The 19,835-nt window shown below is 54.3% G+C and overlaps 1 protein-coding gene across 3 annotated transcripts; it reads right to left on the bottom strand.

The window, feature by feature from the left end:
- Positions 1 to 1,314: 1,314 nt before the first annotated feature.
- IRF4 (interferon regulatory factor 4) lies at positions 1,315 to 18,849 on the bottom strand. 3 transcript variants are annotated; one of them, XM_027128209.1, is made up of 9 exons: positions 18,785 to 18,849; positions 17,306 to 17,582; positions 15,974 to 16,160; positions 15,095 to 15,183; positions 14,375 to 14,519; positions 12,232 to 12,339; positions 9,618 to 9,971; positions 7,112 to 7,224; positions 1,315 to 4,556 (listed from the first exon to the last, which is right to left on the bottom strand). In XM_027128209.1, the coding sequence occupies exons 2-9, from the start codon at positions 17,519 to 17,521 to the stop codon at positions 4,413 to 4,415; spliced, it is 1,356 nt and encodes a 451-aa protein (XP_026984010.1). In that variant the 5' UTR covers positions 17,522 to 17,582; positions 18,785 to 18,849; the 3' UTR covers positions 1,315 to 4,412. The 3 variants fall into 3 exon arrangements, with proteins under 3 accessions (XP_026984010.1, XP_026984011.1, XP_026984012.1); XM_027128210.1 differs by having other exon boundaries at positions 14,375 to 14,516; XM_027128211.1 differs by lacking the exon at positions 12,232 to 12,339.
- Between the last annotated feature and the right edge of the window lie 986 nt (positions 18,850 to 19,835).

The raw sequence follows: 19,835 nt of genomic DNA, 5'->3' as shown, positions 1-19,835 counted from the left end.
TGAAGTGGCCGCAGATTCCAAACTTCTGACCATTCGCTCAAGGACTGGGGTAAATGACCTTTATGATATATTGTGGCAGATGCCTGCTGACGGCATCAAGGCCTCTGCCCTCCAGGAAGTCTCCAAGGACAGCATGGGACACACACTGTCCCCTGGGGGACAGGGGTCGCTGAAAGAGTTCCCAGTTCTCCAGGTGCCTGTAACAGCCTTGAATTCATAACTCTCCTCTAAGTCAGAAGATGTTGATCCAGCTGCCAGGGTTAATTTAGGTATAGCTTCTCCTAGAAGAAAATGACCTAGTATGACCCCTGGAGTTTCTTTCCAGAGAGATGGTGTGAAAGGTGATGATTTTCTCTGGCAGAGGCGTGCTTTGCTCATGCACTCCACATAAAAGGGTTTACTTGTCAAGGAAACTGAATCCAATGCAGCCAAACGCGCCCTGTGTGTGAAGAAATCTTACAAATGTGGTACTTGACAGAGGTGTGGAATTACTTGAGAACAAGTTCAAGGGCACAGAATCCCTTTAAACCCTCTTTCAGATGTAATGAGTTGATAGATCATGTGAAAAAGCTTGCTATGACACTGACTCACATCCTTCCACACTTTCTGAGCAGACAGAGCCCCCAAAAGCAGTGTCGTAGTTTATTTTCCCATTATTTCTGTTTGGTTACCACTTAGCACATCCAAAACTGTTCTTAGCTAACATTCTGGGCTCCTGGCTGCAAAGTGCAGTCACTGCTGACAGCTCCACTCCATCTTCGCTGCAAGGATTTTAACACTGTGACCGCGAACAGGAGCTGGCGGGCTGAAGGGCGGGTCACAGCGGCCAGAGCCGGGGGGAGGAGGGCGCACGGCCTCATCTGTGCTTCCCACACACGGCTTTATGTCATTTTCCACGTTCAAGATGCTACAGCCCCTGCCCTTTAGCAACAGCGACAGAATCGAAGGAAATGTTGACACAGTGTCCTCGGCTCTGCGGGAACTTGTGAGACGCAGCCAGGGGGCGAGGGTCGTTCCTGTCCTGCTTAGCGGGCATCGGAGGCTGGGCGCGGGGGCAGGTGTTTATGAACAAGCTGCGCACTCTGAGATCTGATTTTAGCGAGGCTCACGGGAACCAGGAAGGAAACAGGCTGCCGAACGCAGCAGAAGGAGGAAGTATTAAAAAGCTATCCAGATAAGGGATTAATAACACGCACGGGCCCGTAACAGATCACTTTTTTACAAAGTCTTTATTTATCAAGTATCTAAAACGCCACGTTATCACAAATATCAGTCTGCTTTGAAAAGCGATTTACAGCAGAATTCGTGACACGATGATGTACGCTTGTCCAAGGAATGCTCAGCCTGGCGCCCGGGCTGCACAGCGCAGCATCGGGGTGAGGGAGCCACGCGGCCCTCTCCGCCTGCAGAGCGGGACGCAGGGGGCACCCGCGACCTGTCAGGCCCCTCCCGTCTCCAAGGGTCCAAGGCAAGATGCGAGCTGACCCTGGAGGAGGTTGGCCCGTCTCTCCTGCGCTTCAGCCATACTCCACGCACATGTCCTCCTGAAAGCCGGGAAGAGAAATACCAGCAGAGCCGACCTTCACTGCATTCACGTGACGGCTCTCCCACCGCAGTGAGCACACTGCCGGGGGTCCAGCTCTGAGACGGGCCGTGGAAAAGGCAAGCTGCACACGGATGCCTGTGGCAGGGCGGCCCGAAAGCGGCATTGAGATCGGCGCCAGCCAGCTACAAGCCGTTCAGGGGGCGCGTGTTAAAATAACAGAGCTTGGGGAAGTGCGCCACCGTCAGAGAGGCATTCGCCCGTGGAGAAAGGGGAGAAACGTGACCAAAGAGGAACGGAAGGGGCTTTGAACTGTGTCTGGATTTTTACTGAAAAAATGACTCATGCAAAAAAAAAACAAAACAAAAAAACAGCCTTCCCTGGTGCAGCCTTCCCTGTGGATGCAACCCCATCACCAGCCTCGTGGACATCGGCCCACGGCAGACCTGCACCAAGGCTTGCACGCAGTGACACAGGAAGAAGATCTTGTTCACACCTGAGCCTCACGGATGCCGCTCTGCTCACGGCCGGTGTAGGTGATTCCCACACCGTGGTGCGCTCTCTCCCAGGGGAGCAGTCTCAAACAGGGCCGTCTTTCTGGGTGCTCTGTACCGTGACCGAGCGGCTTCCAAAGCCTTGGTTTCAACGAGCTCTCCGTAGTGTTCCGGAAGACGCCGGTTACTGCCCATGGTGTTCCTAAGTCTCAAGAACGAGAAATAAGCCAGGAACGTCCCTGTGGCCTGCACTTTCCCCTCCTGCGAACCTCAAAGCGCCTTCGGATAACAAGGGCCTAAACTCTGCAGCACCTAAACTCTGCGAGCAAACTCAACTCTGGTTTGCTGAGGCCACTGTCAGGGAAGGAGGCCCCTTCTCAAATGTCCTGAGACGGCTGTCAGGATCCTTCATCGGGACCGCTTCATAATGTCCATTTACCCCTCACGCTCTGGATCCCTCAGAACGAAAGAACGCCAACACACCTGAGTGTGGAGGTGGGAAGGGGGCCTGGCCCAGGCCAACAGCATTTTCCAGAAAATGTAACTCCAGAGTCGAAGCAGCTTAATGTTTGAAAAGGGAGGAAAAGGAAAGGGCCCATAACAACAACTGAAAGTAAGCGTCTCCTTGAAGAGCCGGGAGGGCGGCTCAGCCGGGACACACGTACCGCTCTGGGCGCTAGTGGCTCATCTGTCTCCCCCTTGGGGTAATATACCCCCAGTACTCGCATCTATAAGATGCATAAGTCACTGCAGACCACAGAATACCATCTACTGTCCCAATGTGTGTATTCCGAGTGGCTGATGCACCTTAAACTGTGCTGATGACCACGAGGCGGCTGCTGAAGCCCCACCTATGGGAAGAACGAGGTGAACCTGTGTCGTGGGATTGACAGGACACTGCATGCGAGTGAGTGCACGGAAGACCCCGAGGTGTTTTAAGTTTATGTATATTTATAGAAAAGCAAAACGTGCTGGAAGAATCAAACTCTTCTTGTGGACAGCTCTAGGGAGGAGGATTGGGCCTGGAGCAAAGGAAGATTCACTTGGTTTTTGCCCTTTTATACAGTTTATATTTTCTGTAGTTGATATGTATTATTTTATCCCTAAAAACTTCTTCAAAAGAAAAAACAGAAAGAAACGACATTCTCAGGCTTCATTGCTTACTAAGCTGGATAAAAGCTCCAATCTGTCTAATGCAAGTTTGTTGAATGAATTAAAAATATAGACTAGAATAAGAGAACTATCGAGTCCTGTGCTGAGCCTAAAGTAACAGCAGTTATTTCCCGGTACGACAGAAATACAGCTGCTACGTCACAGTCTAAATATCTCTACTTTCCCAGAAGGAACAACAAGTAAGCGATCAGGTTTAAGTACGCAAGTGGAGATCTTAGTAAATCTATGAAGAGCTGTATTTGGGAAAAGCCCAGCATTTTTAAGGCCCTGTCAAACCGTCACTGGCATGAGGAAGCATATAATATACCAATAAGCAAAAGCAGCTCACAGAGCCTGCAATTACTCAATCTGTGAAGCCCTGTCCTCCCTTCCCTACAGGACTCGCCACCGGGACAAGTAGGGGCTCCTCCTCTTAGTGTTGCCATGGTAACTGGTCGCCTAACGAACAAGCAGGACCAGAGGGGAAATGTCGACCACGTTTCAAAAATACACCTTTAGTACTCGGATTGCTGAGCTGTCTTTTTTTGTTGTTGTCTTTAAGAAAAAAAATTTTAGCAATAATTTCTATAGAACGAGAGACAGAAAGACAACTATCTTAACCAGTCATTGGTAGAAAAAATGCTCTATTCAGGGCGGCCCTAATGCTTTTGGCTCAAGAAAACACAGCGGAGTCTCGCCTACTAGCTTCTGGGGCCATAGGGAGTGTGGATGGGAGGTGGGCGGGGGCCATCCTGGGGAGGGACCCCCAGGGCTGAGTCTGTGTCCTTCTATCAGCAAGCATTTCCTACAGAGCAGCCGTCCACAGGTGTCGGTACACTTCTCCTGTGGGCAGAGCAGACTCAAACTTAGGCTTTCCTTCCCTGAGAAGCAGAACGGTTCTTGGGCGCCTTCATGCCGTCCTTAGTGGTAAGCGCTGAGACACAGGTTTCTCAGTCTTCATGCAAGAGAGAGTCCACATCAAACTGGACATGGCATTTCAGTAAATGTAAACACATTTCAGTCAGTTTTCACATTATCGTCAGGGTCTACAGAAGACCCTGAATACCATTCTTCCTTTTGGAAAAAGCTCATCTGTCAATTCAATGTTTTCCTCAGGTGTGGGACTGAAGCCCCAGTTCCCACATTCCTCAAAAGAAAAAGTAGGGGCTCAGTCAGCTGTTCTCTTCATTTACAATGAAGCAACGTCTCTGGTCTTGGCGTCCTCACTCTTGGATGGAGGAGTGGCGGATGGGCCTGTGGAAATCCTCGGGGCTGCTGACGTGCTCGGGCAAGTCGTAGCCTCTCAGGAAATGTCCACTGTTTTGCTGAGCAAAATAATACAGCTGTCTGGCCAGCAGAGGTTCGACCTTTAGTGAAAGATTGAAAAAAGGTGTTACTGAGCTCTTCTATCTAACATCCTGCAATAACCCTCCATACCTAAGGATACAGTCAGGTCTAAAGTCAGGTGCTATGACTCATCGAAACACGTCACACTGGGAGCCTTCTGGAGAACTGCCTTTGTGTGAGTCCTCGCATACACCAGCCTATAAACAGAATATACTTAATTCTGGGTTTCCCTTGAAGGGGAAGGGAAAGCTGGTACCTGTAAACCAGCCGCCGCTTGAAACTTACGTTAAACTAGGACTGAATGAAGCTAATCGGATAAAACGACCAAGTTAAAGGTAAATTTAAGGTAATCGGGTAATTTAGGCCAATGGATTTATTTTTCCACATCTGCAGTTTGACAGGGATGAGGGGCTCAGTGATTTACAATTCATGGATGACCTGGTAATCTGTATATTTCTAAACCAAAGATAAAAGAAAGAAAGAAGCAAAACCAAACAACAGCAAAACTGCTACTGTGGAAAAAGAGAAGTTAACTGACCCAAGATTCCTCTAGTTTGGCTATTAGTGTGGACCACATTCACCAGAAAGTATCCAACATTCAGCTTTTCCTGAACTTGCAGCATCTAAGAGATCCGAATGCTTTCAGCCAATCGATTGTGCTAGTCACGTGAGCCTTTATGTTATTTGACATAAAATGACTTAAGCGTAACTCATCTGAGGTAACTGAAGTAAATTAAATCCATAATAAAAGGAGCAGGACTCCTGGGTGCACACGCATCCGTCCTCCATCACCTCGGGCTCATGGTCCCAGCTGGGGCTACGTCCTCACCAAGCCAGGCCGGTGTGTCCAAGCCCTGAGACTCAGACGCAGGGGCTCACCACCGCTTTCAGAGATGTTACTCACCAGGACCGAGACTATTTAGTCCTTTGACAGTTGTTAACAAGAATCAGTTATTATATCAATAAATCTATCGATCGCTGGAGAGAATCCATGAGAAAACTCTAAAGTTTGTGGGGACTATATTTCTGTTCATTGGTTGGTTGTTTTTTGATTTTATAATCAAGAAGCAGGGGATGTGTGTTTAAGATTAGTGTTTTATTTCAGATTTCAATAAGGAACATTATTAGATGTACCACAATGTTCATTGCAGCTCTATTTACAATAGCCAGGACATGGAAGCAACCTAAATGTCCATCACCAGATGAATGGATAAGGAAGATGTGGCACATGTATACAATGGAATATTACTCAGCCATAAAAAGAAACGAAATTGAGCTATTTGTAATGAGGTGGATGGACCTAGAGTCTGTCATACAGAGGGAAGTAAGTCAGAAAGAGAAAAACAAATACCATATGCTAACACATATATATGGAATCTAAAATAAAAATGGTGCTGATGCACCTAGGGGCAGGATGGGAATAAAGATGCAGACCTACTAGAGAATGGACTTGAGGACATGGGGAGGGGGAAGGGTAAGTGGGACGAAGTGAGAGAGTGGCATGGACATACATACACTACCAAATGTAAAATAGATAGCTAGTGGGAAGCAGCCGCATAGCACAGGGAGATCAGCTCGGTGCTTTGTGACCGCCTGGAGGGGTGGGATAGGGAGGGTGGGAGGGAGGCGCAAGAGGGAGGGGATATGGAGATATATGTATATGTATAGCTGATTCACTTTGTTATACAGCAGAAACTAACACACCATTGTAAAGCAATTATACTCCAATAAAGGTGTTTAAAAAAAATAAAATAAAATCTGACTTGAATTCTGTTATTATTTGATGTAACTTTTTACCTGTTGCTGCCCATTACCTGGGCCCATTAATAACCCTTGCAGGTATGTAGCAATACAGAGTCTTCAAATTCAAAAATCTTAAGTATTCAAAACTCTGTTTTCTGTGGCAAATTAATGCTACATGTTATCTATCTAACCCTTTTTCTTTCCTTTTCTGTGAAAGATGTTTACTTTGCACGGGTGAATGCATCTTAAGCTCTGCTGGAGAACATGACCGTGGCCTGAGCGACTTGACGTCCTTGAGAGATTTCACGCCTCCAAATAGCACATGGCCCTTGGTTTCCAAAAATTAAATAGTTTCTAAAAATGCAGAGATAAAAGAGGATTTGGGGGGACATTAGGAGGGGGCCTACAAAATACTCAAGTCAGTGGACAGCTTCCCACTTGGGAAAAACTTTCCCTTCAAGTGAAGATCAGCTGGTTGGCATTTTAAAAGCAATATTAAACGTGAAGAATTTTAAAGGGCAACTTTTAGCATCATCCTTTTAAAACCCTGTAAAATGGGAATATGACAATTTCCTTGAAAAATAAAAAAGATGGGATGGGTGCCGCCCAGGGCTGGAGGTCACCCCCAGTGGTGATGAGCACATGTCCAGGGCTGGGAGGCACATGGTCCTTGGGCTGCACCCCTGCACCACTCACTGGACACCTTCCCTCCCTCCATCCCCTCTGCCCAGGTCCCTGGACACTTACTTCTCATCTGAACTCCTCTAAATGGGGCCCTGTCCCTGACGAGGGTCAGGGAAACTCAAACACCCGAAGGTGACTGGACACTCACGTGAGCAGTGATGAGCTTCCGTTGCCTCTGGGGATCTGGAAACTCTTCCCCGAAGCACAGCGTCACCTGGAACCTTGGCAGAGGCCGGCCATGGTGAGCAAAGGCTTGGAGCTCTGCAGAGAGCACAAGAGAAACCACTCAGAAAGCCAGCCGAGCGCTGGACGCAGGCTGGGGAGGGAGCCCACGCTGACCTGGAGGCCAGAGCAGGGGGGACAGTGGGAGCAGACGCAGGAGTGCGCACGTCCGTTCACGCGGGTCTCTCCCACGGCCCCGCCTTCACTTCAAGGGGGCCACGCACCTTGCTCTGCAGCCTTGGACCCAAAGGAGGCGAGGGCAGCAGGAATGGGTGAAGGAGGAAAAGGAAATGGAGCCAGAAGAGTCCCTCACACACGGAGAAAATGTGCTTTAAAATCAGACTTTTCTGACTTGAGCCAGGATGACTTAGAAACCTCATCTCAGAGCTGCCGAGCCCTCAAACCCGCGGTCCACGTGACTTGGGCACCGCAGAATCTGGGAGGCTGAGCCCATCAGGGGCAGCCGTGGGTTTGAGAAGGGAGGGCGGCGCTGGATGAAGCGCCGGGCCCACCTTTGTGGATGCGTGTCCCGAAGGCGCCTGCGTTCACCCTGACGGGACGCTGTCCCTGCCCACCCTCAGGCCTCCGGCTGTCCTGCTTGTCCTCTAGGGTCTCCTGCTTGTCCTCAGGTCCCCAGAAGAAGTGCGCTCACGCAGGCGCTAGCCCGTCTGCAGAGCTGCGGCTGCCGCCTTATCAGACGTGAGCCACTGCACGGCGGGGCTGTCCCCAGCAGCCTGCGGGGCCTGAATGGGTGGTTCTCAAAGATTTCCACTGTTCTCTTCAACCGAAGAAAAGTTTCTAGCTCACTCACTGGACCATTTGACTTCCTGCTTTTTTCTCTTCCAGAATTCAAATCAAACCTAACCGACTTCGGCAGAACGTGTGCAAAGCTTCCACAGTGCGAGGTGGGAGGTGACACCCACGCCTGTCGCGTTGGCACAGTTCTCTGAAAAAGTCGGCCGAGTTGCCTGGTAGCTCGAGAATGTTCGCGGGAATCCGCGACTGTGGGGCTGGTCTGCACAGCTGCAGCTCTTTAGTTCACAGTTTCCTCCTTGAGCCTCAGTAAACACTTCAAGATAAGAGGTTGCCCTGGGCACAGAGGAAGCCGCCAAGCCAGAGCAGCTCCTGGTCGCAAGCATGAGCGAGCACACCGCCCCCGGAGGCCGACTGCCGGCGTCCCGCCTGCCAGAGAAGCGGGCCCCTTCCCTGGATGAAGCCCCCGGCCCAGCATGTCTTCTGCTTCCAAGACCCACGGCCTCGGAGGAGATCCAAAGGCAGGGCTCTTTCAGACCCCAGAGGTGCGGCCCTCGGCCCCTCCTCGGAGCCCCCCTCGGTCCACACGCTGGGCCCCAGGATGGACAGAACAGTCCGCTCGGAGGCAGCTCGCGGCCTGGGTCGGGGGTGGGGGGGCGCTGCCTGGAGACCAGAGCCTCGGCTCTCCCTCTTCCTCCCGTTTTGCCTCTGGGGGAGGGTGAGTCATCCAGGGACATGTTTGTTTGGGGCAGCAAGAGAATTTGGAGGAGCCTGAGCAAATGTGGGCCACTTGAGCCCCAAAGGCTGAGCGAGTGTCTGGTGGTGGAGCTCACAGGCGCTCTGTGCTTCACGTGAACTGAATCACGAAGCAGCTTCAGGGAAAGGAGGGGCCCGTGACAGCCCAAAGACACAGGGTGTTTCTGAGGACGCGCCTGTATGAGAAGAGTTAAGAATGAGGTTGAGGAAGGACGGGCAGTAGCCAGCAGGGCAACCGCTTCTCCGTCCAGAAGCAGCACTGTGAATGGGGACAGCTAAGTGGAAACTCCGGACCACCTTCCACCAGAAGGTGGCCGAAGGCCTCACAAAAGCCGGCCCAGGGCTGACTGAATTGTCATGAAATCAAAACTGGGAAAACAAAACCTACTGGTTCTGGAAAATGTGATTTGAAACCTAGAAACAACTCAAAGCCGTCTCATAATTTCCCCTCTGCAAAATCAGTTCAACACGCTCGCCGTGGTCCCAGCTGCTGGAAAGCATCTGCTCGGGGTTGATACGTCTCAGAACCACGGACGCTCACAGTGTACTTATAACCCTATGATTTTTCTAGGACCCTTAAAAGAGCTGGAACACCAACAGGTGTGCTTGCTGAGAACACACTGGCCGGTGAAGTATGAAGCTTGTTAGTTGGTGAGTATTGGATGAATCCCGGCGTTTCAAGACCTCAGCCTGAGCCACAGCCCCCGACGATCCCCCTCCACAGCCCTTCTGATGGGGTGGCAGGCGGACCAACAGGAGACCTACTCTGGCATCGGGCCCCGCGGGCTCAGGGCCTCACAGAAGGAAGACCTGCTGGGAGTGGCCTGCGGCCTTCGCCCCCTGTGGCAGGCGTGCCGTCTCCAGCTCCGTCCTCCCCAAGCCTCACAGGTAGGGCCCATTCCGGCACACACGCGCCCGCTCACCTGATAAGAACTGCTGCGTGTCAAAGAGCTTGCAGGCCTGGTCCCTCTCCAGCTTGTTGGGCCGGTCGCTGCACAGCGCCAGGGGCCCGTCCCAGTAGACCCTGCTCTGACACAGCCTCCTGGCGTAAAGCCCGTCGGGGGCCATCCAGAGCACCACGCCCCTTTCCAGGTGGCTCAGCAGCTTCTCGATGTTCTTCCTCTGGCCGTTGTCCTCCGGGTAGGGAAAGAGGACCTGGTCCAGGCTGCTGGCGTCATAGGTGTGGGCGTGGGAGAGCCGGCAGCCTTCGGGGCTGGATGTGGTCAGCTCTTTCACCAGGACTTCCCGGTAGTACAGGCAGATGTGGAGCCGGCAGTCTGCAAACACAGGCCCGTCGGGGTCAGTGCTAAGGAGTCAAGGTGCTGGTGCCCCCCAGGATGCCAAATGACTGCCCAGAGCAAAGTGTCCTTGGTGGGACGCTCGTAAGAAGGGGCCTGGGGGACGGACGTTGCAAGGCCTTACGTCCCTCCCGGAGACTCACCCTGTGGTGGAGAAGCTCTGTACGAGTCTGGGTAATGTCCTCTAGCTCAGCATTTTCCAAATGTATGGGACATGGATTTTTTTGGGGGGCAGAGCATAGGGGTGGTGATGGCAACACTTAGGTCTAATACAGCGAGTCGTGTGCCGCCGAACAGAAGTTCATTTTAAGCACAGCGATCGGTTTGGAGTTTGGAAGAAGTAAACCCTAAGTTTAAATAATTTCTACCAGCAAAAAGAGTACAATGGTGTTTCAGGAAAAAAAAGCAAATATGTCCACATATCCAAAACTACCCTAAAATATCAATATGATACCGGTTACATTAAAAAAATTATACACATCCAAGTACGCATTGAAGTTCTGGGAAGCATAAGCCTTGACAGTGGTGATCTCTGGGTGGTGGGACTATGACGTTTCTATTTTCCATTTTTTGCTTTTCTGATTTCTAAATTATTTTTCCACTGTATACGTACCACTTGTATACTAAAATTACCTCGTGAGGGAAACGTCCCAAGCGTAAAGTCCGCTGAGACCCACTTCGCTTTGTGTTTGAGTCTGAGGCTGGCTCTAGAACTGTGCTTCTCAAACACTAAACGAGATGAACTCATTTTTGAAACTTTGCTGATTTTAGAACCTTCTTTAAAATGCGACCCATGGGCTGAAAGGACCAGGCCAGGTTTGCCAAGGGCCACTGACCTGGAGTGCCAAAGGGCTTCCCGAGAGGCAACAGCTCCCACAGTAACTGCGGGGTTCAAACCTGAGCGGGTGGCAGTCCTCTGATCAACGGGCCAGGCTGCTAACTAGTCTGTACTGCGCACACCCAGAGAAACCCACAAAAGCCTCTCATCCCTCAAGGGCAGGTTTTGAGACTCAAACAACCCACATCACTGCCTCAAGCCTCCTCTGTGACTCCTGCCGCTGTGAACCCCGAGGAGTGGGTGTTGGCCACTCGAGGTTTCATTTCACTGAACGTCATCAGAAATCACGAGGTCATGGGGATATAAATAGCTGTTTATTTCCTACTCTTCAGGCACCCACACAAGTCTTATGTGCTCAAGAAAAGGGTTTGAAAGTTCCTAAAAACAAACAGGCCTTTCTGTTCAGAAACCTCTCCTCCCTCCACTGTCCAGGAGCAACTAAGAAGAAAGGCAGCAGGTTTCCCTCAGAGTCTCAGAACCAAAAGGAGCCTAAGGGTGGGCAGCTCCCCTGGGTGCAAGGCTGGTGGGCCAGCTCCCCTGGGTGCAAGGCCGGTGGGCCAGCTCCCCTGGGTGCAAGGCCAGTGGGCAGCTCCCCTGGGTGCAAGGACGGTGGGCCAGCTCCCCTGGGTGCAAGGAAGGGCCCCAGCTCTCCTCTCCTGAAACCTTGAGAATTCAGCTTGTTTTCTGTCGCTCATTTTCAAAGAGGCCAGGGGGCAAGGTGAGAATTCTGAAGCTTAAGCTTTCCATTTTCAATATATGCAAATCTCATTTTAAAACAATCAAAACATTATCTAAAAAGTAAATATACGTACACTACACGTGCTCAGTAAACCTCAGGTATCTTCCTTAAAACAGGAGAGACCGCTGAGGTATGGGGATTCCTTTAGAGAGAGACTCTAAAAGCCAGATCTGATCTGTATTTGTTTGCAAGACACACGATGCAAGATGCTCCTCACCGAGGCACCAAGCGTGCCGAGGACGGAGAACCCAGAGCTCGCGTCCCGGGAAACCGACGGGGCCACTGTTTGTTTGTGGCTAAGCCTGCGGGGAGGATGAGCTTTCCAAAAACGAGCAGCCCCTGCGCTGTTGCAAGAAGCTGCACTGCGTCATGGGGGTGCTGGCTGTAGGGAGACCCTCGGTAAACGGAACTGGAGGGTCCGCACATTCCTGGACAGTCAGACGCCAGTGCAGAGCTTAGAATGACTCAGTTCAGACCAGCCTGCAGAAGTGGATCAGGGTCCGAAGCCGGCCTCTCGGTGCTAACTGTGCTAACCTCGTTCTCCCAGCTGGGAGTCAGAGGCGTCCACCCGCTCCAGGCCCCAGCTGAGCTCACCAACCCCACGAATCCACCCAAAGGTGAGGGGACCCTCACAGACGCCGCCTCCAGGGAGCCCCACTCACCTGAGAGGGCCAAGGCTTCGGCAGACCTTATGCTTGGCTCTATGGGGATCCCGGGGGCCTGGGACTCGGGCGGGGCACAAGCATAAAAGGTTCCTGTCACCTGGCAACCTGCATTTGCAAATAAAAATCAGATGCGGCCTAGACAGAGCCCCTCGGAGGCAGAGGGAGCGGAGGCGGCTCCCTGAGGGGGGCCCGCCGGTCCCCGGGGGTGCACCAGCCCGGTGGGGGAGGGCCTGGGCCCTTGAGAGGCAAGGAGGCCGGGGTCCAGTCGGGAAAACCAAGGCTGAAGGAGGGAGGAGCCTTTTCACAGCCGGAGGGAAATTGGAGTCGCCCTCTGTCATTTTCTTCCTCCCTCCCTCCCTCCCTTCTTTCCTTCCTTCCTTTCTTTGTTAGTTAACACCTTCGCGCCTCACCTCATTACCTGTGTGTGTGTGTGTGTGTGTGTGCGCGCGCGCGCGCTGAGAACATTTAAGACCTACTTTCCTAGCAACTTTCAATACAGCAGAGCATTGCTAACTGTGCTCGCCAGGCTGAAGCCACAGAACGTATTCATCTCCTAACTGAAGTCTGTGCCGTTTGACCAACATTCCTCCGTTACTGATACGCAGGGTAACTGAGGCGTGATTCACCCGTTCACACAGCAAGTTCGCGGCAGAGCTGTGAGCCCAGGGCTCTCTACGAGAGATCTGACGCCCAACAGCCGGATCAAAACCCTGCCCGTGGTTTTGTCCGCACTCCCTTCGCCGCTGCTTCTGGAACCAGGAGGGGCTGAGCCACGTTCCTGCCGGCACAGCTGCCGTGTTAAATGTCAGCAGAGAAAGAGTGTGTGGTAGAACCTCGTTGTGCTGGGGTGTCATCTAACGTCACTTATGCTTCAAGATATGTCCACCAGTCCCTCTCAGAGCTCTAGGCGTTGCCTCTTCACCAGGGTCACTAGTTCAGCAGAGCTCATGCCCCGGACCCGGGTCTGAATTCCAGAAACCCGTCCAATGTCAGCTGATTCCCTCACTACAGTACGGAAAACAAACCTTCACTGCAACTCACTCTTGAGAAGCTAATAAAACCAAATTCTCAGCTTTTTTGTAAACATGCCACTCAATACAAATCCTAAATAATGGCATACATCTTCAATCCCACACGCCAAGAGTGACCCGGACCTGGCTGGAAAAATACTCCTAGAACCATCTGTGTGTTGACTGATCTCAGGATTTCTATTTCAATAACAGCTCAGAAGTCCTGCAAGCTTGTGCTTTGCTGCACGAACGTTCTGTGTGAGATCTTCTCTGCACTTAGCAAATCAGTGCTTTCGCTGAGAGATCTCATCCTCGTGTCTGGGGAAGGCCTCCGGGGGGACCACATCTAATCTAGTCCAGCACCAACACCAACCGGGCACCCTTTTGTGGAGACCTTTTCTGTTTTCTTCATAGTATTTATTCATCCCCTTCTTACTATCACCTCTAATCCCAGTGACAACTGCCGTGGGCACACCACTGCCTGAGAGAAATCCACCAGCGCGATAATCTCCTGGTGTCCCTGTGGAGGGGTGCCTGGGCTCAGCTGCAGGACGCTGACTTCACAGAAGTGTAGGCAGAGACAGTCAGCGTTAAGGGACAGTCTAGTCTTCTCTGGGAAGACTGACAAAACCAACTACTTTTTGCCCAAGGTTAAAACATAAACTTTAAGATTATTCAGGAAGGAAGAAACATGTTAACTTACTAAGTAGCTAATTTAAAACATATAGCCAACCAGTCTGAAACCTGACACCCCGTCCTGCGTGGCCTGGCTCCGGAGCTGGGAGACCTGGAGTTGAACCCAGCCCTCACTCTCACCGAGTAGCTTCGGGCACGTTGCTTGCATTCTGGGAGCGAATCCCTATACAAAACAGGGCAGTTTTCAGGGGCCTGGCGAGATCCCTGCAATGCTTAAAGAAGGTTCCACGAGGCAGCCCGAGCCTGGGTCCTGGCACACAGCAGACCAGGCGTCAGTGAACCTTGGTGTCCTCTGGGGGCCTTTTTCCTCCTTCACCGCATGCGGGGCCTTTCCTAGCGGCTCGGAGGAGGTGAGAGCCGTGGGACGGCACAGAGGACAGACCAGGCGGGGCCAGGCCCTCTGGCCACAGGAACTGCCCCAGCTCCCTCCTTACCATTTTCACAGGCTGGGCCTTGCCAGTGGTGGCTGCGAGGCCCGAAGGTCACAGGACACTGGTACGGAGTCTCCGGGTGGGGCTGATCAGGGACGAACTCTCTCCAGCCTCGGTCGTGGGGCGGAATCATGTAGGTGTGAGCCTGCTGGAGGGGCCAGAGGGGAGCTGGGGGGAGAGTGACCAGCCCGGGGATGGCCTCGGGGAGCCCCCAGACTCCTCGGGAGCTCCCTTATCTTCCAAAGAGGCTTGGTGGAAACCCGCCATGAAGAAGCAAAAGGCACAATGGAGACAGTGTTGTAAAGTGATGACCTATGTGAGGTTTCGTCATATGGGTAAACCTGGCACCAAAGTACCGCAGGGAAATGTGCCTTCCTTTACCAGCAAAGTGAATAAAACAGAGCTGTGATTCACATCAGAAGCGTCTGCAGGGATCAGCTGCCCTGCGGTTTCACATGATAAAGCCCTGCTCCCAAAATCTTGGACTCTAAGGTCGGTTCCCAGATTTCAGAGTCTAACCGACAGGCAGACACACCCACCTCCCCTCCCTAACTTCCAACCAGCAACACCAGGTGGAAACTGAGCCGTTCATCCAGTGACCCGGGATTTGGTTTGGCAGATTGACAAACAGCAGAAACGGAGTTCTGCTGCTTTGCTTGTAGGTCTCTGCCGGGGCCTCGCGCAGACCCGCCTCCCCTGCTGGAAGCCCTGCCCCCCCCGTACCTGGGCTGGGAGTGAGCAGTAAGGAGCCGGCATGCTGTACGGGCGGCTCATGGGCACCTGTGGCTCCTCCAGGGTCAGCTGCTTCGCTCCTGAGTGTTTGGGCCAAAGGGAGACGCACAGTGTTGAAAACGGGAACTGGAAGGGCTTAGAAAAATACCTGAGAGTTTAATTTCTAGAATGCAGAACACAGTACTGACAAGTAAGGCGTTTTTCTACAGTTTCCTTGGGCAATTGTTTATCCAGGCCATTAAACTGGTTCCCACAAGGTCCAATGTATGTATGGAGCATAGCAGAGAAACAGATAACATAGTAGAGAAACAGTGCGTGGCGGGCCTTGCGGCCTCGAGGGCTCCCCAGCGAGATGCGCGGCTAGTGAGGTCACCTAGCGGTTTGTTTAAATTGCAGATTCCCGGGCTCTACTCTGACACACAGGTCAGGATCTTGGCAAGTGGGAATGTGAATTTGAATAAGCACCCAGTTGACCATGACACACTCTAAAATTACTATGAGTGGTAACAATATTCGGAGCTTGAACGCTTCCCTTCTACAAAATGGCTAATCACGAGAGACTGATGGATGAGTAAAGCTTCAAACAGCTTTTCCATTTTTGGCTTGGAAATCTGGCCCGTATCGTAGTGGAACTACTGCAAAGCACACACACATGCACGCACACAGGTAGAGACCTGGAGTCTGAGAACTTATTCTGCACTAAAACCACGAGAATTTCAATTTATGACCCGAGAACTTGGGCAAGTCGCCTGCTGGGCGTGACTGGGCGGCTGAGGCAGGCAGGCTATAAGAAGCAGCAGGCAGAGAAAGGGACCCTCACAGTGAAAGTGAGGCGTTGAAGTGCCCGGCGGCCCGACCCAGGAAGCCCACCTTTCTTGGCGCCCTCAGGCACGATCCTGTACACCTTGTAGGGCTCAGAGATGTCCAGCTGGCTGCGCTCCACCAGTTCCTCGAAGTCGTTGCTCTTGTTCAGAGCGCATCGCAGACGTGTCTTCCAAGTAGGAGGGTCCGGCTTGTCGATGCCTTCCCGAAACTTTCCTTTAAATAGCGCCCAAGCCTGGGGGGAAGGAAGCGGGGAAAAAGTTAAAATCCAGGTCTTTCCAAAGAGAATCTGGGAATTGCATTTGTAAAGGAAAGAATTGTGTCAGGGGCTTCAGGTTCACACTGTTGCCCAAAACGTGGGACAGAAAGACAGCAGGTGTTTGTAAAAGGCGGGTGAGATTGGAGGACCCCTGGAAGGGCTCCACCCACAGGGTCTGGCGTGAGTTGGCTGGGAAGCAGGGACAGAGCTGTGGGGTGAGGGCCCACCCATACAGCACCTCTGGACGTCAGAGGATCTGAGGTATTCTGCACGCCAGTTCCCTGAGGAAGTCCCCTTCGCCTGCTCTGCCCACTGGTGGTAGGGCTGGGCCCTAATGCGCAGGTCGCTGGGTAAACTGCCCAAGGGGGAAACAGTCAGGACAGCGACGCACACACAGAGAACAAGAGAGAAACCCCCAGACAGACCCTGAGAGGGACAGAGGGGAGAAAGCGGAAGGGAGAGAAACACAAAGGCGATGGGGACGGGAGAGAGACCAGCACAGAACTTTCCAGAGAGACTTGGAAAGAGGGAGTCAGACAGAGACAGTGAGACATTGGGAGACACACAGATGGAAGGACCAGAGAGGAGAGAGAGGTAGGAGAGTGAAGGCCGGAGACAGAGAGTGAGAAGACGAAAAAATATTCAGGGAGAGACGGGAGAGAACAGACGCAGAGGAGCAGAGACCAGACAGTGAGGGGCACAGCCCAGCACACCCACCGGCGTTCACAGAAGGGGAGCCTGAAACACAGACGCGTGTGGATCAAGGGAGGCGAAGAGGGATCCAGAGGTTCACAAAGAGGCTCCGGCGGAAACAGCGGTGCGGCCTGGGACCGCCCCTCTCCCTGGTGGGCGAGCCTCCGGCGTCTGACCCTCGGGGTCTGCGCGCCCCACACGCTCTGACTTGGGACCCGGTCCTCCCTCTGCGAGTCACTAGAGAAGCTGAACCCTCTCCTTCTCCCAGGGCTTAGGGCGCTGGCCAGCCGGCGCTCCGGGGCGCCCGCGCGTCCCTCCCCGCTGAGAACCGCCGGCCTGCCGGCTGCGCACTGGGCCCGCGGAGCCCGGGTCAGGTCGGGACGCGCGGGCCGCTGCCCCCCCACCCCCCCAAGCCGCGCCCCAGGCACCTTGAAGAGCGCGGCGTCCTCCTCGCGGTTGTAGTCCTGCTTGCCCGCGTGCTTCCAGGGGATGCGGAAGATGCTCTTCTCCTCGTTCTCCCACACTAGCCCCGGGTACTTGCCGCTGTCGATCTGGTCGATCAGCCACTGGCGGAGCTTCCCGTTGCCGCAGCTCACGGAGCTCATGCCGAACTCGCCGCCTCGGCTACTGCCCTCCAGGTTCATGTCCAGCGCGCCGGCACAGTCCCCTCGCGCGCCCAAGATCCGCTCCTGCGCCCGCTCTGCGCTGCCGGGGAGAGGAGGGCCGCCCTCCGGCAATGACCACGAGGCCCCGGAGTCTCCGAGGCGGCAAGGCGCGCGCTACCGAGTCGGGGGCGGCTAAGGTCCCAAGAGAAGGCACCTTTCAGCCGGCCCGGCTGGTGCTCTGGGCGCGTGCCGTCCTGCCGCCTCCCCGGAGGCCGTCCTCCCACCCCACCTTCCGGACTCTCCATTCTTGTCACGCCCCGCAGCCCGCGCGCTGCCCAGACTTGCGGCTCTGGCCTTCGCGCACCCACCGACCCCCTCCCAATCCCACCGCCACCGCGCGTGACACTCTGCGCACTCGTAGTTGCTGCTCCCCTGCCCGGGCCCGAGCCGAGGCCAGTCCATTTCCCGCGCCACTGTCAGTTTCCACTGGTGCCCTCTCCCAAGTTCCCACTCCCTTGGTGGCCCGGCGTGTCTCGCACGCGGGCTCCCCTTCGGGCCGGCGTTCCAGGCGCGCGGCGCCCGCAGCTCCCCCCGCGGCCTTCGCCGGGACCCGCACTCTCTGCCCCAGCACACTCTTTTGCCCCTGAGCCCCGGCAGCTGGCGACCATCAGGTGGGCCCCGCGAGCCCCAAGAGGCAGAGAGCGAGCCAGCCTTAGCGAGCCGCGCAGCCTCGTAGCGGGGGATCCCCGCGCGCCGAGCGTCAGCTGGACCCGGAGGCCGGCCGGGGAGAGCGGAGGCGGGGAAGGTGCCGGGTAGGGCGAGGGGTCGCGGGGCGCGGGGCCCGGAGCGGCCGAAATTCGGAGCGCCTCTCTTCCACCACCAGCCGGGAAGCCAGAGCCTGAGGCCGAGGTGAGTTTGAGCCCCTCAAGGAGGAGCAGGGGAAGCAGCCCCGGGGCGGGGGGACCGTCCCCCGCGGTTAAGCCTGCCGCCCGCTGTGGGTTCCTTCGACGGCCCCACCTCGGCCACGCCTGGGCCCCGACGAGCTCGTTATCCGACCCGGTCCACAGCGTGGCCTCCCCGGGCCCGGGCTGGGCCGACCCGTGCGCGCCGGGGCCGCGGGAGCGCCCGGCCAAGAGCGGATGGAACGGGCGTCGGGGCGACTTCGAGGGGCGTGCTCCCTGCTGGCGACGACGCTGGGGCCCCTGCGCTGCCCTCGAGATGGACCCCGAGACCTCTGGCCTCGCGGCAGGTTCGCTGGGGTGCCCGCCTCGCAGCCGTGCTCCTTTCCGACCCAAGTCTTACCTTGTCCCCGACGCGGAGCTGAGGGCGGCGGTGAGTCCCAAGTTCAAGCAGTGAAACTAAGCCTCCGAAGTGCGAAAGAGGAACTTTATAAAGCTTAAAAGCCCCGCTTGGGGCGGGGCCTGGGGCGGGGCGGGGCGAGCCGGGGGCGCCTCCTGGCGGGACTGGGGGGCTGCGGGCGCAAAGCTGGGCGCGCGGGGCCGCGCTGGGGACGCACCTCGAGTCGGGCGCACGGGAACCTCAGTTGGGCGGTTTCCTGCCAAGGGCAAGGCGCGAATGGGGACTTGCCCTGCGCGCAGGGACTGCGGGAGGCCCGCCGGTAACTAACGAAAGTCGCTACAGCGGCGCTGTAAGAGCGGGTAGCAGGGCCTGTGCAGGAGCGGCAGTCCGGCGCGAAGGGGGCTTGGCGTAACCAAAGACGGAGGACTGTCCACATCGAAGACCTGCGGGTAGCTGGGGGCCACCCTTGGCTCGGCCGCTGTCACCGAGAGCCCCGCCCCTCCGCGGTGTTTAGAGAACGTCACACTCATTGAAAAGAAAAAAGGAAATGTCCCAGATCCTTGAGCTATGAACTGCGGCTCACCCACTGCCCGCATGTTTGAAACGCTCACATACGCGTGCGTCTCTTAAACGGGTGAATTGCAGTGACTCAGACTGCACAGCCCCCGACGTTTTGATTATGGCCACAGGAGAGAACGGGAAGGGTCCCCGAGCATCCAAGTGCCTAACTGCTCTGGGCTTCACAGTGACGTAGTTTTAAGCTCAACCTGGTAAGAAACAATTTACAAGTGGGGTTTTAAATGTCCAGAATAGGAACAATATTTAAGCGGAGTGATTTTACTTCATTTTCCAGGATCTCCTTAATATCGAAATAAACTCCCTGAGCACCTGCCCACTAAACTCCCCCAGAGCATCTTGGGTGCTTCAGCATGTTTGTGTAGTTAACAATTTCAGGTAAACCGTCAGATCACTGGTTTCTATATGATTTTAGACCACCACCATCCCAGGTCAACACGCAACTTTTGAGAAGCTTCTGATTTCACTGATTTCTCAG

Source organism: Aethalodelphis obliquidens, unplaced genomic scaffold (genome assembly GCF_003676395.1).
Source record: "Aethalodelphis obliquidens isolate GAN/ISIS:26980383/991018 unplaced genomic scaffold, ASM367639v1 scaffold34, whole genome shotgun sequence".
Classification (NCBI taxonomy): Eukaryota; Metazoa; Chordata; class Mammalia; order Artiodactyla; family Delphinidae; genus Aethalodelphis; species Aethalodelphis obliquidens.
The sequence above is the reverse complement of the archived record's forward strand: the minus strand, read 5'-3'. Positions and strand labels throughout refer to the sequence as shown.